At 37.9% G+C, this 13170-nt stretch overlaps 4 protein-coding genes across 4 annotated transcripts; 2 read left to right on the forward strand and 2 right to left on the reverse strand.

Annotated features, from left to right (window-relative positions):
• Nucleotides 1-507: 507 nt before the first annotated feature.
• On the forward strand, nucleotides 508-2531 carry LOC137712749 (succinate dehydrogenase assembly factor 2, mitochondrial-like). The gene is made up of 5 exons (XM_068451900.1): nucleotides 508-666; nucleotides 770-877; nucleotides 1001-1127; nucleotides 1991-2059; nucleotides 2148-2531. The coding sequence occupies exons 1-5, from the start codon at nucleotides 581-583 to the stop codon at nucleotides 2292-2294; spliced, it is 537 nt and encodes a 178-aa protein (XP_068308001.1). The 5' UTR covers nucleotides 508-580; the 3' UTR covers nucleotides 2295-2531.
• A 1165-nt stretch (nucleotides 2532-3696) lies between these two features.
• LOC137712989 (chromophore lyase CRL, chloroplastic-like) lies at nucleotides 3697-5942 on the forward strand. The gene is made up of 8 exons (XM_068452212.1): nucleotides 3697-4066; nucleotides 4189-4249; nucleotides 4349-4384; nucleotides 4477-4527; nucleotides 4739-4831; nucleotides 5266-5370; nucleotides 5518-5610; nucleotides 5713-5942. Exons 1-8 carry the CDS (start codon nucleotides 3831-3833, stop codon nucleotides 5851-5853), a joined length of 816 nt encoding a protein of 271 aa, XP_068308313.1. The 5' UTR covers nucleotides 3697-3830; the 3' UTR covers nucleotides 5854-5942.
• A 257-nt stretch (nucleotides 5943-6199) lies between these two features.
• Nucleotides 6200-7186, reverse strand: LOC137712990 (uncharacterized). Its single transcript, XM_068452214.1, has 3 exons — nucleotides 6853-7186; nucleotides 6668-6726; nucleotides 6200-6556 (listed from the first exon to the last, which is right to left on the reverse strand). Exons 1-3 carry the CDS (start codon nucleotides 7098-7100, stop codon nucleotides 6354-6356), a joined length of 510 nt encoding a protein of 169 aa, XP_068308315.1. The 5' UTR covers nucleotides 7101-7186; the 3' UTR covers nucleotides 6200-6353.
• A 1095-nt stretch (nucleotides 7187-8281) lies between these two features.
• On the reverse strand, nucleotides 8282-11206 carry LOC137712933 (probable beta-1,4-xylosyltransferase IRX10L). The gene is made up of 4 exons (XM_068452140.1): nucleotides 10699-11206; nucleotides 9722-10110; nucleotides 9289-9530; nucleotides 8282-9005 (listed from the first exon to the last, which is right to left on the reverse strand). The coding sequence occupies exons 1-4, from the start codon at nucleotides 10793-10795 to the stop codon at nucleotides 8492-8494; spliced, it is 1242 nt and encodes a 413-aa protein (XP_068308241.1). The 5' UTR covers nucleotides 10796-11206; the 3' UTR covers nucleotides 8282-8491.
• Nucleotides 11207-13170: the final 1964 nt, after the last annotated feature.

The raw sequence follows: 13170 nt of genomic DNA on the forward strand, positions 1-13170 counted from the left end.
TATTTTTTATTTTAGAAATGCTTTAAATTAAAAATTAATTAGGAGTTTATAAAGATGTAGCCTTATCTTTACGATGAGCGTAGCAATAATGTGGTTCAAGTTCATCTTTAGCGAAATTTGAACATGAGACCTTTCACATACAAATGAAAAGAAATACCACTAAATTGTAGTACTAAGTGGCAGTAAATAGTTTTAGTTAAAAGCAATGTTATTAAAAAATTTCAATCAAATGTTCAAAAGTTTTAATTTAGAATTACAAAAAAAAAAGGAAAAAAAAAAGGTCTAAACAAATGCTGCTAAATCTAAAAACGAAAATTTAACCTAAATTATACAATAAATTAGTCATAATAATTTAGAAAGTAAAATATCAAAGCCAAACGTCTCCTTTTAGGTACGTTGCCTTTTCTGAATTGATGCCACAACTCACAAGCATATGGACGTAAAAAGGCCACGATGCCGTCGGGGCGGGCAGGCCCTTTTCATTGTTGATCTAATTTAAGCCCACAAATTGTATCATTTCTCTACTCTCTCTCCCCTTCCGTTGTTTTCTGCGAACGCAGTCGAAAAAAGAAGGGAAAACATGGGAAGCTTGAGAAAAAGCTTGATCAGCCTCCACCGAGCTCTCAAATCCACCGCTTCCATCTCTCCCGCCGAAACCCGTCTCAGGTATTCCCTTCTCCCTCATTTGCAATGGCTATTCGTAAAGGCGGTGGCTCTGTGTAGAGTGAATTGGCCCTGATTTTTGTTGGGGTGTGATTTCATTTTCCAGGCCTCAATTCGGATACGGTTTGGTTCAGCGTTCTTATTCCGCTAACAATGGCAGCAATCTGGATATCGACCTCTCCAACCAAGAGAGCAAAAGGCGGTTGTTCAACAGGTCACTAATTCTTCTATAACCATTTCGTTTTCAGTTTTCTGTCGCTTAGTTACCTCTATACATAACCAAAAATAATTGGTTTTGTTGCTTCTGAGACAAGAATTGGTTTGGGCTGTGGAACAGATTGATATACAGGAGCAAGCAGAGAGGGTTTTTGGAGCTGGATTTGGTTCTGGGGAAGTGGGTGGAGGAGCATATACATTCCATGGATGAACAGGGAATTAAATCTCTTGTGGATGTCCTTGACCTGGTAAATTTCTTATCACCACTTTGATCATTAAAATCTTCTGCTTTCGGTGCCCTTTCGAATGCTGGATAGTTTATGCTGTGACTAGTAAAGAAAAAACACTGCCGAATTTGTTGTTGTTTCATTGGAATTTAACCAATAAGTTTCTGAAATAGTTTAAACAGGCTTTCTGCTAAGACTCAAATCTTGTATAGTAACAGCCCTATTGTGAGTTGATGTTAATTGTCATCGTAGACTAACTGAAAGTGTTGCATAGGCAACACCAGCTCAGATGTGTTTGTTCATGGTCGTTCCCAGCTTAAGTTAGCAGTGTATATAAGGTCATCCGTATTTGATGTCGGAATTATATTTGTTATCCATCTGAGCGTTTAACTGACATATAGGGATGTGGTGCTTTCAAGAGTAGGGTGACCAGCACACTATTTGTAATGGCGCTAGCTTCTTCAGTTATTTAGAGCTTTCTTGTTCACTGTTTCTCACTTAGTCTTGTGATGTATGTTGGCAATAAATAGTTGTTCCACTTGTGAATAAAAGAGGCTTTGCATTTTCGGTTGAGTTTTCAAGCACTTGAAATCAAATATCAAGAAACATAAAATGTTTTAAATCCCTGGATTTTCATCATCCAACAGTTGAAGTAACAAAGATTTAGAGTGTGTAAGTAAATACTATGTTTCGTGTTAACCTCAGAACTTAGCACTTAGAGCATGGTCAGTTCCCTATTCATGTACTTGATGTAAGCATGGATGGAGGCAAGATGTACGGTTTTTCTAGAATTGATACTACGCAAATTCCAAAGTCGAATGACAAGGGAGAAACTTTTGCTCGATTTTTCATTTGCCATTCTGATATCATTTTCCCTTCTACAGGAAAACCCAGATCTGTGGAAGTGGTTAAGTGGCCAGGAGCAACCCCCTGAAGCACTCCAAACTAATCCTGTGAGAAGTGATATCTGAATGTTCAAATTCCATTTGTTGCTATATTCTCCATAGACACCGTTTTCATTCAAATGATCTGTTTTTGTAGGTTTTTACTGCAGTGCGCAACAAGATCATGAACAACCTGAACAGCTATGCCTCTCCCGAGACACGAGCAACACCTGGCCAGCCATGGGTTAGAGGGTGGGATGATATAAAGAAAAGCCAGGGTGGCCCTTTAACCGGGAACCAGTAGCTCTGCCATCACCTTTTCAAGTTAAATTTCTATTAGTGTGTTGATTTGTGTAATCAGTTAGCGATGAAAAATGCCAATTAGAACTTGCAATGCCGAGTCTTAAGTTAAACACCGGCGGATTCAATAAACCCAAGATGTATGGTTCTCATTTTACAATGTAACATATTGATAATATGGTCGATACACTTTGGCATGCGTTTTCAGAATGAATGAAAGGAAATAAATTGTGTAATCAAATGGTGCAGTTATTAGAAAACTGAATTATTCTTTTGGTTCTTTGCTTCTGGAGTTGAATTGTAGCCTTTGAAATTTTCAAATAAAACCAGTTTAAACAACGTTCTTGTAACGAATAGGAATTGACTGTCGATATACCCTCCATAATATAAATATCATTGTAGGTAAGAAAATGTACTAGCAACAAGTGCTTGTAGCTTAGTTAGTTAAGAGTATTTAACTATGCATTTGAGGTTTCAAGTTTGATTTTTTGCTCCTTATAGTATTTTATTGATGCTGGTGCATTATCGACAAAGAAATTCTAAGGTTTTAAAAGACCGCTAGTCGAGCGGCGGGCTAGGGACATGGTGAAGATGCATAAAAGCAACAACTGATGAAAGGGAACAAAACATAACAGCACATAATGACTCAGATGTAGCGAAATGTAGGTAAATGCATAAAGCCTAAATGTAGAGACTTAAAATCCTAACTTAACAGAGAAACTAATGAAAATTTTGATTTTGGGCTTGGTTCCTAACAGATTTTACCACGAGGGTTTAAATTCAACTTTTTTTTTACCACATGGGCTATTTTCCAAATACTCTATTACCACAAGAACTATTTATTCAATTAGACCGTTAATATTTAGTAGTGTCAAATTGGAAGGATATTTTAGTAGGATAGCTCTCTCACAATAGTTGAGATTGAGAGTCCAAAAATATGACGTACTAAACTATCTGGTAAGAGAATATATGTTGAAATGTTCTTAACTAGTGGTAATGATCATCTTCTTATTTATTATCATTTTTTTTTTTGTCGAATCTTATTTATTATCGTTGAATGAGTTTAAATTTTAATATTTATATTTATTCACTATAAATATCTTGAAATTTTAATAATAATAAATAAATGATCTTCATTACAACTACTTAAGAATGATGAGCAAATTTATTTTGCAAGATGAAACTTCTACGTCACTTAATGATTTCTTTGGACGGAATGGTGTCGGCAACGTGGCAATCATTGGTAAGCTCTTGAAACAAAGCCGACGGCCGATGTTAGCTTTACTGCATCCAGATAAACGGTCTGGATGAACCGAACCGAAAGCGATTCCACCCGACCCAACCCAACCCATTTGATCAATTTCCAGTTCTATAATTTTCACATTTCAATTTCAAATACAGAGAAATGCAGAAGTAGCAAAAACAAAAAGGTGTTTTTAGGATTATCCCTAGATTTGTGGGGTGTGGCTGAATTCAATCGAAATGGTACTAGTTGCAGTAGCAGTAAACACACTGCGTGATTGAGATTGTAATAAAGGAAATGGTAATTGGGTCGGAGCCGGGTAGCGGCAGCTCCGATTCCGCGGGAGGATGGAGCGTGGCTCGCGGGCTGCTGGTGAAGACGCTGGTGATGATAGGCGGAGCTCTGCTGCTGAAGCGGCTCACCAAGTCCACCACCCGGTGGGACCACGCCCGCCTCGTTTCCCGTTCTCTCTCCGGCGAGAAGTTCTCCAAAGACCAAGCGGCCAGAGATCCTGACCACTACTTCAACATCAGGTGGGTCCCCAAAACCCAATTGGACCACAATTCTTCGTTCCTTTCGTGTTCAATTCAATTGGGTTTTTTTGTTTGAAGGGTTTTGTGGTTGAATTTTACATGATTTCTTGATATTCTTGCAGAATGGTAACTTGCCCAGCAGCTGAAATGGTGGATGGTTCTAATGTTTTGTACTTCGAACAAGTAAGCTTATTGTTCCATGCAAAATTCAGTAAATTTTTTTCTGTAAAATTTGGTTCTTTTTGGGTTGAATTTAAGCTTGAATTTGTGGGGTTTTGGTAGGCTTTTTGGAGGACTCCTCAGAAGCCGTTTCGACAAGTACGTTCATGCCTTCAAATGTCAATTCTTGGCAAACTTACTTGCCCATTGTTTTGTTCTTTTGAGTAATTGTTAGGGTTTCCTGGTTGCAGAGATTCTATATGGTGAAGCCTTGCCCGAAAGAATTGAAATGTGATGTCGAGGTGGGTGTATAATCCGTTTTGCAGTTTAGTTTGAAGAGCGTGTTAATGTAATGATAATCTGTATGTGAACTTCTCATTTCAGAGAGCATTTACTAAGTAAATTGTTACTAGCTCTCTTTTACTCAATGCACTAGCATGAAACTAGAGTGTGCGAGATGTGTCTCGGGATTCTGTGAGGTTCTAATATATTGAAATTTCTATTAATGAGCAGCTAAGCTCATATGCAATCAGAGATGCAGAGGAGTACAAGAATTTCTGCGATCGCTCAAAAGACCAGCGACCACTTCCTGAAGAAGTTATCGGGGTTAGTCTGTTCGCATCAAAATCATAATCTTAGCTTGCTTTTAGATTTTCTGGTATCAAACACATCATTGTGGCTTACAAATGCAGTTTATAGTTATCTTGTAGAACATACTAATTTTAGGTTATAGACGACTTTCAACTTGCTAACTTCACATTGATATAACTTCTTTAGCATTGAACCTTTCAGTGAATTAATCTTATTTAAAAATGTAATCTAAGATGATCTTTTAGTGAAAACTTAGGAGTCATTACCAGGGACCGTTGATATTATAACCTTGCCTGTAAGGCTTCAGGCACAAGCTTGTGAGTAAGCACTTAAAGAAAGCTCTGGAGTTGCTACTTCATCCGGGAAATAGATAGTCCGATATTTAACCATTTGAAAACATTTATAAATATGCTTTCAATGTTTTTATTCAAACTTCTCTCTGTCCGCAGGACATTGCAGAGCATTTGACAACAATTCATCTGAAACGTTGTGAGCGTGGGAAACGCTGCTTATATGAAGGTTCAACTCCGCCTGACAGCTTTCCTAATTTATGGGTAATTCTTTTAGTCTTGGTCATTTTTTCCTTTTGTTAAGACCTTGTTACGAGTCCATGGATAACAGTTGGTTACTTGATAGTTGAAACTGCTATGAATCAAATGACTGTTATTCAGTGATATATCGTTTTTCCCCATTTGTTACAGAATGGAGCAGCGTACTGTACTTTGGAACTTGCAATTCATAAAAATAATGAGATACATGCCTGGGATAGGGGATTTGATGGTGATGGAAATCAGGTCAGTTTATCCTCTTAGTCAGTCACTCTATAATCCCCTTACTGGATGCTGTAATGTGGTAGTTTTCCCGGGAGTAAGTCAAAGTGCTTTGTATTGTTACAGGTTTGGGGTCCAAAGGAAGGTCCGTACGAATTCAAGCCTGCCCCGGCCTCTAGTACCAACGACATGTTCTCTTCTTTAAATTTTCCTATTCAGCAGTCTATGGAGAAAAGAATAGAGGGTTCTTTTGTTTTGCAAGAATAATCACTTGATACCTGTAACCATCCTATGTAAATGCTCAAATTTTTTGTAGCTCAACTCTATTAATGGTATTTCGTATCAGCTTGCATCTTTCTCTCGCTCTTCTCGTTTACTGAATATCGCAGTTTAGGTTTCAGGCGAAATTTTGGTATCTGCCACTGTGCCGGTGTATGAAAACCCGTCTAGCACATGCAGACGTTGCTTACATGTTGAGGAATACATCCGTATGTGTTGGCGGTGCGATTGCATTTTTATTTGATGAGTGCTTACTGCATTCGATATTTGAAGGAATTCACGGCTGTGCTACTATCGATTCCCATGAGTTCATCCTACTTTCCGGAGACACCAATTTTTTGCGTAGATCCTCTTTGTTCTTATTGTGCATTCAATTGCTGACGCGACGGAAGTAAAATTCAACAGAAAGATTTGTTCTACGAATCGAAAGAAATTATACAAATGATTGTGTTCAATACATTTGAGGTTACAGAATCTGCTACTCTGATCTATCCCTGAAAGCCGGCGTTGATGTAGAAGTATAATCCAACAAGTGCCACAACTCCGACAACGATAGCAATAGGCAGTGCCTTCCCGATTGCTTCTTCTCTCTGCAACTGCGCTTTTCGTTCCTTCCGGACATCCTTCTTGTTGGCGTCTTTGGTCACCGGAGGCTGGTATACCCTAAACCTCCGTTTCGGAGCACCACAAACTGCAAACCACAGATTACTTACGTGAGTTTAATCATTTGTACAAATGAAAAGCTTTGAAATTTGATGGTGAAATGTAGGTTGTGTAAAAAAATGAAGTGCTTAATTTTTACCAGGGCAGAAATACTTGTCAGGTAACTTCTCAAAGGGAGTTCTGTCGTTGTATATATACCTGCATCATCGTGACGATCAAGATTAAAGAACAGCAAAAAAAACTCAAATTCGAATCTCGCTCCCCATAGATTAGAATAGTTAGAATATCGCCATGTCAAGAATAAAAACTGTAATAATATGGTACCCGCAATCGCGACAAATATAGGCTCCTTTGGAGGCGACGCGCATGGAGAACTTGGGTGCAGAGGAAGAAGCAAGAGGCTTTTGCTTGGGAGAAAGCAATAAGAGGTGGTGTGATGAAGAAAAGAAGGATGACTTTAGAGCGAAGCTATCGGATGGTTGTCGGAGGCCGGCATTGCCCTTCGGAGCTGCTAACGGAGACGGGGGCGCTATGCGGTTTCTTGTCGTGGGTGCCTGCAGTTGCAGGGCCATGTTGTAGTCTTGTAGATAGTAGGAGCTACAGGGAAGCGAGTGAAACTGTAGAGTTGAAGGAATGAGAGGAAGATATGAAGAGGATAAGAGAGCGTGGTGGGAACGAAAAAGGTGAATTGGAATTGTGCGAGTCTCGTTGGTGTCGCGTGGCCTTGGTAATCCCCACATACCAAACACTTACTACAAGGATCTCTTCTATCAATTTCATCGGATTAAATAATCTGAACCTTTCAAATTTCATCTAACGGTCCACTTGTTTTAATCATTTAAAAGTTATGATATTTATTTTGCCGTTGGATAAAATTTAGAAAATCCGAATCACTTGATCCGATGACCTTGATGGAAAATATCCGAAGAGGATCTCTTTCCCTTACTACAAGTTACAACCAGCAGCACCCTCTCGGCTATTCTAATTTATTTTTCAGGAATGCTAGCTATGTTTTGTTTCTTCTCTTTTCACTTATGTCCTATTTAAATTTGACAAATAATATTAATGATTTGGTTGACATCTGGAATTTAATACATATACGTAGGTGTAAACAAAGTTAACATGACATCTATTCAGTGAGAAGGTCTAAGTAGGAAGAGGCAAGTAGAAAAGATTGCTAGCATTCCTCTTTATTATTTTTTGGGCTCGTTCCGGTTTGCTTTTTTAAAAAGTACTTATGTTCATAAGTTCTATTTCTAGAAGTGTTTTTATTAAACCCAAAAAATAAAAAGAAACAAACAAAACAAAAGTGCTTATGAGATAGATCACTTAATGGAGCAACTCGTTTAAACTGTTACTGAAAAAATGTTTTATAGAAAAGAACTTGAAAGTGTATATTTGATTTAAAAATCATATTTCTATGATCTAAAAACACTTAAATTTTTCTTTCAAACGTAATCATAAGCGTTTTTCCCTATTAGAAAGTAGTCTTTAATAAACCCGCTAGACAACTCTCTTTACTCGTTCGGAATACTTGAAACTAAAAGAATATAAGAAGTCGTAAGAATGAAACCAGCTAGTCCCCTAAGTAATTCAATTCTTTGTATTCAATAATTTGTTTATTTATTTATTTCGTTGGTATTATTTGTAAACGCACGAGAAGTTAAGAATTAAAATAATCCGGAATAACCTGTACAAGTAAGCACAGCAAAGTCATGAAGCCGAGTATTTGGTTGGTGTGGGATTCACAAACTTCAAATGAAACGATGGAACAATCACCATCATGCTTTCAATGAAATTATAACAATCCAAGTCACGCTACAAAAGAAATGTGTACAATAATCTGATACCTTTTCACGAAATCCAAATTTTTACAGTAATGAAAATCGGCATCTCAACTATAACAAAATTACTACAGTAAAATTGGAGGCTTGGCTGACGAGGAGGTAAAAAGTCAGAGTGGCTACCATGGTTTCAGGTCGCCCACTGGCCCTGCGGTCCAGTTCAGGATCTTCTCACCCGGCTTCAAGAAAACATCAGGGCCGTGCGGCAACTTGCGCGCAAGTCCGTTTAGAACTTGATGGAAAGCATCTCCTGCTTCGGCAGGTTGTGGGAATAACATGGCTTGCTTCATTGAAGGGTTAGCGAGCAATCTCTGCTTTCTCAGTATCAGTTCAGGTGGGATGGAAGTGAGTATGGTGTCCAAGTTGGGGACATCTTTCTCATCTACAAACACGCCAATCTCTTCCCAAGGGATGGCATCGGCAAAGGGTAGAACAATGTCGTCTGCTATGATAACAGGAATGCAGCCAAAAATCACTGCTTCAACCAATCTTGGACTCCAAGGAGCCCAGCCGAGAGGGCATAAACAAAAGACTGCTCGTTGCATGTCCTCATAGTATGTGGTGGGGTGCTCGGTAGAGATGTCAAAAAGCGGATTGTCTTTGAAGTTCTCCCACACCGCTGCTCGTGCACCTCTGTAAAGTACAAAAAGTTAGACCACCTCTTGCCCCGACCTATTTTCATATTAGTGTTATCTAGCAAACCAAAGAACCCCAAACTCTCATTTCTTATTTTCAACAGCTATCAGAAGTTAACTTCTAGTTTAGAAAATGAAATGCCGTCACGTTGTTTAACCTCATAAAACAGCATAACCTCTCTCATCCAGCAATGGAAGGATGCATTTTGTGCGTTCAAACACTATGGGAGACTTAGACACCATTTTTGTTAACATTCACATATAGGTTATGGAAGTATTACCTTGCATAATAACCACCTTCTGGGTCATTTCCCACATCATAAAATAATCCTCGGAAGTAAACAAAGATGGACCTAGGAGTTTTCTCAGGAATTAGGTGGGTTTGCATCTTCTGTGGAGGAGCATAAGGAGGAACTGTTATTGAGCCCTCTTTCAAGCAAACATGATTCTTTTGCCCAAAAGTCTGAACCAAAGTTGCACGTTGGAGCATGCAAAGAGTTCCTCTTTCAATCGCCTTCTCTTCCTGCAATAGTTATACATGGAACCAACTCAGATAATTGACATGCTCAAATACAACACATGAATTTACATCATGAAAGAAGTAAGCTCTACAGGCATATCAGAACAAGCTAACATAATTATTCCAATTGGTCCAAATTATGAACGGTCAGAATTCCATGAGAGAATTAAGAAGAAGCAAACCAAGCTTCTAACCTGATAATGAAAACATGCTCCAAAGTCATGAGGCACTACAAAAAAATGATCAGCACCTTCTGTCCGGTTCCAGTAAGGCCAATTCGAAGAAATGAGTTGTATTGCACTCCTCATCATCCGTGGTGACTTAAAAGGCAAAGGAAGGCCATTGGGGGTCAGGTCACAAGTGGTATAAACAGGAGTATAAAACCAATCTGCTTCTTCAGGATTAAGGGTTCGGACGGGGCTAGACAGGAGAAACCGATGCATAAAGATCTCAGCTGCAAACATATGGTTGAGGCATCTGGGATCCTTCTGAAGAATCTTCTTGTTGTATTTGCTTGGAAGCTCATACACAAAAACTTTCAACCTTCCTACTGGGTCATCGTCCAAAACATCACCAGCACTACCTACATTCGGTGCAAACAAACCATACTTAAGTTCTCATACACTTGTATTCCTCAGCAGATTCTGAATCTACATACAATAGACAGACTTCTAAAGACCAAATCCAACAAATCCAAAAGGATCAAAACCGCATAATTCTTGGTCCTTGGAGTTCATCAACATCGTCACAATGGCATTATTATGAATTTGCCGCCCTTCTGGGAGCTACAACTCCAACTAAAAAAACCCAGCATTTACTACGTATATAACTTCGATTATTGGCGGATCAAAACTAAACTCGTCTCCGAGACTAACCTCATTATTGTCAAATCAAAATTAAGAACAACGTGGAAATTAACAATGATAAGAACTACATCAACATCCAACATTCCATATGTCCAATTGAACATCAAATTTAGATAACAGATCCATAAAATGTACCAAACCTACGAACACTCCATCAATCAAAAGATTCAAAACCAAAACTTCAAGTGATCAAAACCCAGGTAGCTGTTAAAGGCAGCAAGATGAAATTCGAAACCGAAAAATGGCAAAAAGCCAAGAGCAATCAAATAATGCAAATCGAAAAAAATAGTCTTTCTGTCCCCTACCTGAAATTCTCTCAGTGCGGGCCTGCTCCCCTGAACCAAACCCCACCACAAAGGCAGCAACAAGAAACCCAGCAAAACCCAGCTTCCAAATTCTCATATTTTTTTCCCCAATCCTTCTCTTTCTTCAGCTACAAAATCAGCAACCCAGCAAAAGTGGAAGGGTCCTGAAGGATATGACCCCAAGAAGGCAGATGGGTTCTTTAGCAATCTGGTAAAGGTGGTGGTTGGGACGTCGAAAGGTGGATTGGTTGGATGATTCGTTCAAAATTGTTGAGCTTTATTTTCCGACTCCAAAGACTCTGGCTTTTGGCTTCAGCAGCAGAGAGGAAATTGACAGGGAAAATGAAGAAAAAAATAGTAACAATTTGGGGTTGAAGAAACAAGGACAATAAGATCTCTTCTGGGTTGTTTGATGTGTATTTTATTCAGCGTCCATGGAGGTTCGATGGCAAGTCCATCTCAGTCACCGACACCAGAAGACCAAGCCTCCCAACCTGCTCTTTTCTGATTCGTGATTCACCAAAATTTACCAAATTATTCCTTTTTGGTCAATGAAATAAATTGGAAGTCGTTTCAAAGTTTTTACTTTTTACCAGCAAGTAGAAAAGAAAAGAGACCGATGTAATTTCGTAACTGAAAAAAAGGGTGGACTTAAAGAGTTTAACTAAATACTGCTAGAACAGTATTCCTTTAAATTTGAATTCTCAGCTTTATAATTTAGATAAACTAATGTAAGAAATCATTTGTCCAAAAGATCACAAAATATCAGAGGGGCGATTATAAAAGCTTTTCATGACCATTTCAAAGGAGAGGGATTTGCAAATTGTTACTTGAAAAGTGTCATTACCTTCATAATGATCATGGAGTACATTTTTTAATCTTGCTATAAACTTTTCCTGATTCATTTTTCACTAGTTGAATATACAGGGTTTATAATAAATTTAAAATTTTCTACCATCTCATAATTCTCAAATAACAACTTCAATACTTTATTCTTCTCCATAAGGAAGTATTTATAAGATTAAAATTGAGCAATATTAGAAAATAAATCAAAACAATCATTTGCCTACAAGACAAGGAAACTTACACCAAATCAAATCATATCCAAACCCTAATTAAATCATATAAAATTACTAACTAAATCATATCCCCGAAATACTTTCCTTTTTATTTTTCAACGCACATCTAGTGGCTTCATTTGCATCTCGTGTCGGGGGCTCCCATACCTGGGACTCTCTCAAGCCAGAATGGCTGTTTAACATTGTGGCATCAGATATTAACGTTTCTATTCAAATTTAATAATATCTACCTTTCGACAAAAAATAAATAAAAGAAAAAAAAACTCATGATGTGAAATCATGAGTTTGCCGAGAAGGAAATAAGATCTAATTTGAAACTTTGTAAATTCAACACCTCCCATCACATGGGACCATGCATTAAGTGAGCCACAAAACTAACGACAATCTTTTTGAAGGCTCAATAAATCACAATATGTTAGAACTAACGCTTCTTTTCGAATGCCCAACTGGAACTAGCGCCAATCTTTTTTAACGCCCAACTAGAACAAACGCCTCTTTTCAAAAGCCTGACTAACAAATCATAATCCTTGGAACTAACGTCTCTTTTCAAAAGCCCAACTGAAACTAACACTAATCTTCTCGAACGCTCAATTGGAACTAACGTCATTTTTCGAAAGCCCAATAAATAAATTTCTTGATATTGTGGAACCAACTAAAACCAACTCCTATTTTCAAAAGCCTCAACCACCAAATCTCTTTTTTCCTGCAATTCTATTTTCATTCTTCTTCTTGTTTTTCTTTTTTTTTTTTTTCCCCTTCCTCAAACTCATAACTAAACTAAATTAAGAAGAAAAATAAAATAAAGCACATAAGGCTCCATGAAAAGAAACGGATCCTATCATGCCAAATATTTTTTTTTCTCTTTTCCCCCAGGCCGCGACAGCATAACTTTTTTCTTCTTGATGGCAAAGGAAACTTATCTTCTTCTAACAATTGTAGATAATTTTTAACTCCAGGCTCATAGTATGTGGGTGCATGAAGAAAATTAGTTTCGTGCACCCACATGGAAGCGCTCTCGACAAAGTTCAACCAAGAATCGAATTCTGCTATGATACCAATTTGAAAATAAAGGGTTTAGGATAAATTTAGAATTCTCTACAATTCACAGTTCTCAAATAACAACTTTAGAACTTTATTTTTCTTCATAAGGAGGTATTTATAGGATTACAAAGGAACAATACTCGAAATTAAATCAAAACAATCTTTTGTCTACAAGACAATGAAACCTAGACCAAATTAAATCATATCATAACCTTAATATTTTAATGAACAATACAGGGTCATATTTGCCTCCATCTCCAACCGATGGCCAAAGGGTCATAGGGCTCGTTTTAGCTTTGTCACAAAAAACCATCTCCAACCGAAGGTCAAAGGGTCATAGGACCAAACATAA

Source organism: Pyrus communis, chromosome 13 (genome assembly GCF_963583255.1).
Source record: "Pyrus communis chromosome 13, drPyrComm1.1, whole genome shotgun sequence".
Taxonomy (NCBI): domain Eukaryota; kingdom Viridiplantae; phylum Streptophyta; class Magnoliopsida; order Rosales; family Rosaceae; genus Pyrus; species Pyrus communis.

What these genes read in the sequence shown, in the direction of transcription:
- LOC137712749 (XM_068451900.1), top strand. Translation starts at nt 581, where the DNA reads ATGGGAAGCTTGAGAAAAAGCTTGATCAGCCTCCACCGAGCTCTCAAA. An exon ending in AAAAGGCGGTTGTTCAACAG is followed by an intron (nt 878 to 1,000) that starts GTCACTAATTCT and finishes GCTGTGGAACAG; the next exon opens with ATTGATATACAGGAGCAAGC. An exon ending in AAGCACTCCAAACTAATCCT is followed by an intron (nt 2,060 to 2,147) that starts GTGAGAAGTGAT and finishes CTGTTTTTGTAG; the next exon opens with GTTTTTACTGCAGTGCGCAA.
- LOC137712989 (XM_068452212.1), top strand. Translation starts at nt 3,831, where the DNA reads ATGGTAATTGGGTCGGAGCCGGGTAGCGGCAGCTCCGATTCCGCGGGA. An exon ending in AATTGAAATGTGATGTCGAG is followed by an intron (nt 4,528 to 4,738) that starts GTGGGTGTATAA and finishes ATTAATGAGCAG; the next exon opens with CTAAGCTCATATGCAATCAG. An exon ending in TTGATGGTGATGGAAATCAG is followed by an intron (nt 5,611 to 5,712) that starts GTCAGTTTATCC and finishes GTATTGTTACAG; the next exon opens with GTTTGGGGTCCAAAGGAAGG.
- LOC137712990 (XM_068452214.1), bottom strand. Translation starts at nt 7,100, where the DNA reads ATGGCCCTGCAACTGCAGGCACCCACGACAAGAAACCGCATAGCGCCC. An exon ending in TATATTTGTCGCGATTGCGG is followed by an intron (nt 6,727 to 6,852) that starts GTACCATATTAT and finishes ACGATGATGCAG; the next exon opens with GTATATATACAACGACAGAA. An exon ending in TGACAAGTATTTCTGCCCTG is followed by an intron (nt 6,557 to 6,667) that starts GTAAAAATTAAG and finishes TGTGGTTTGCAG; the next exon opens with TTTGTGGTGCTCCGAAACGG.
- LOC137712933 (XM_068452140.1), bottom strand. Translation starts at nt 10,795, where the DNA reads ATGAGAATTTGGAAGCTGGGTTTTGCTGGGTTTCTTGTTGCTGCCTTT. An exon ending in CCGCACTGAGAGAATTTCAG is followed by an intron (nt 10,111 to 10,698) that starts GTAGGGGACAGA and finishes CACCGAATGTAG; the next exon opens with GTAGTGCTGGTGATGTTTTG. An exon ending in GAGCATGTTTTCATTATCAG is followed by an intron (nt 9,531 to 9,721) that starts GTTAGAAGCTTG and finishes TAACTATTGCAG; the next exon opens with GAAGAGAAGGCGATTGAAAG.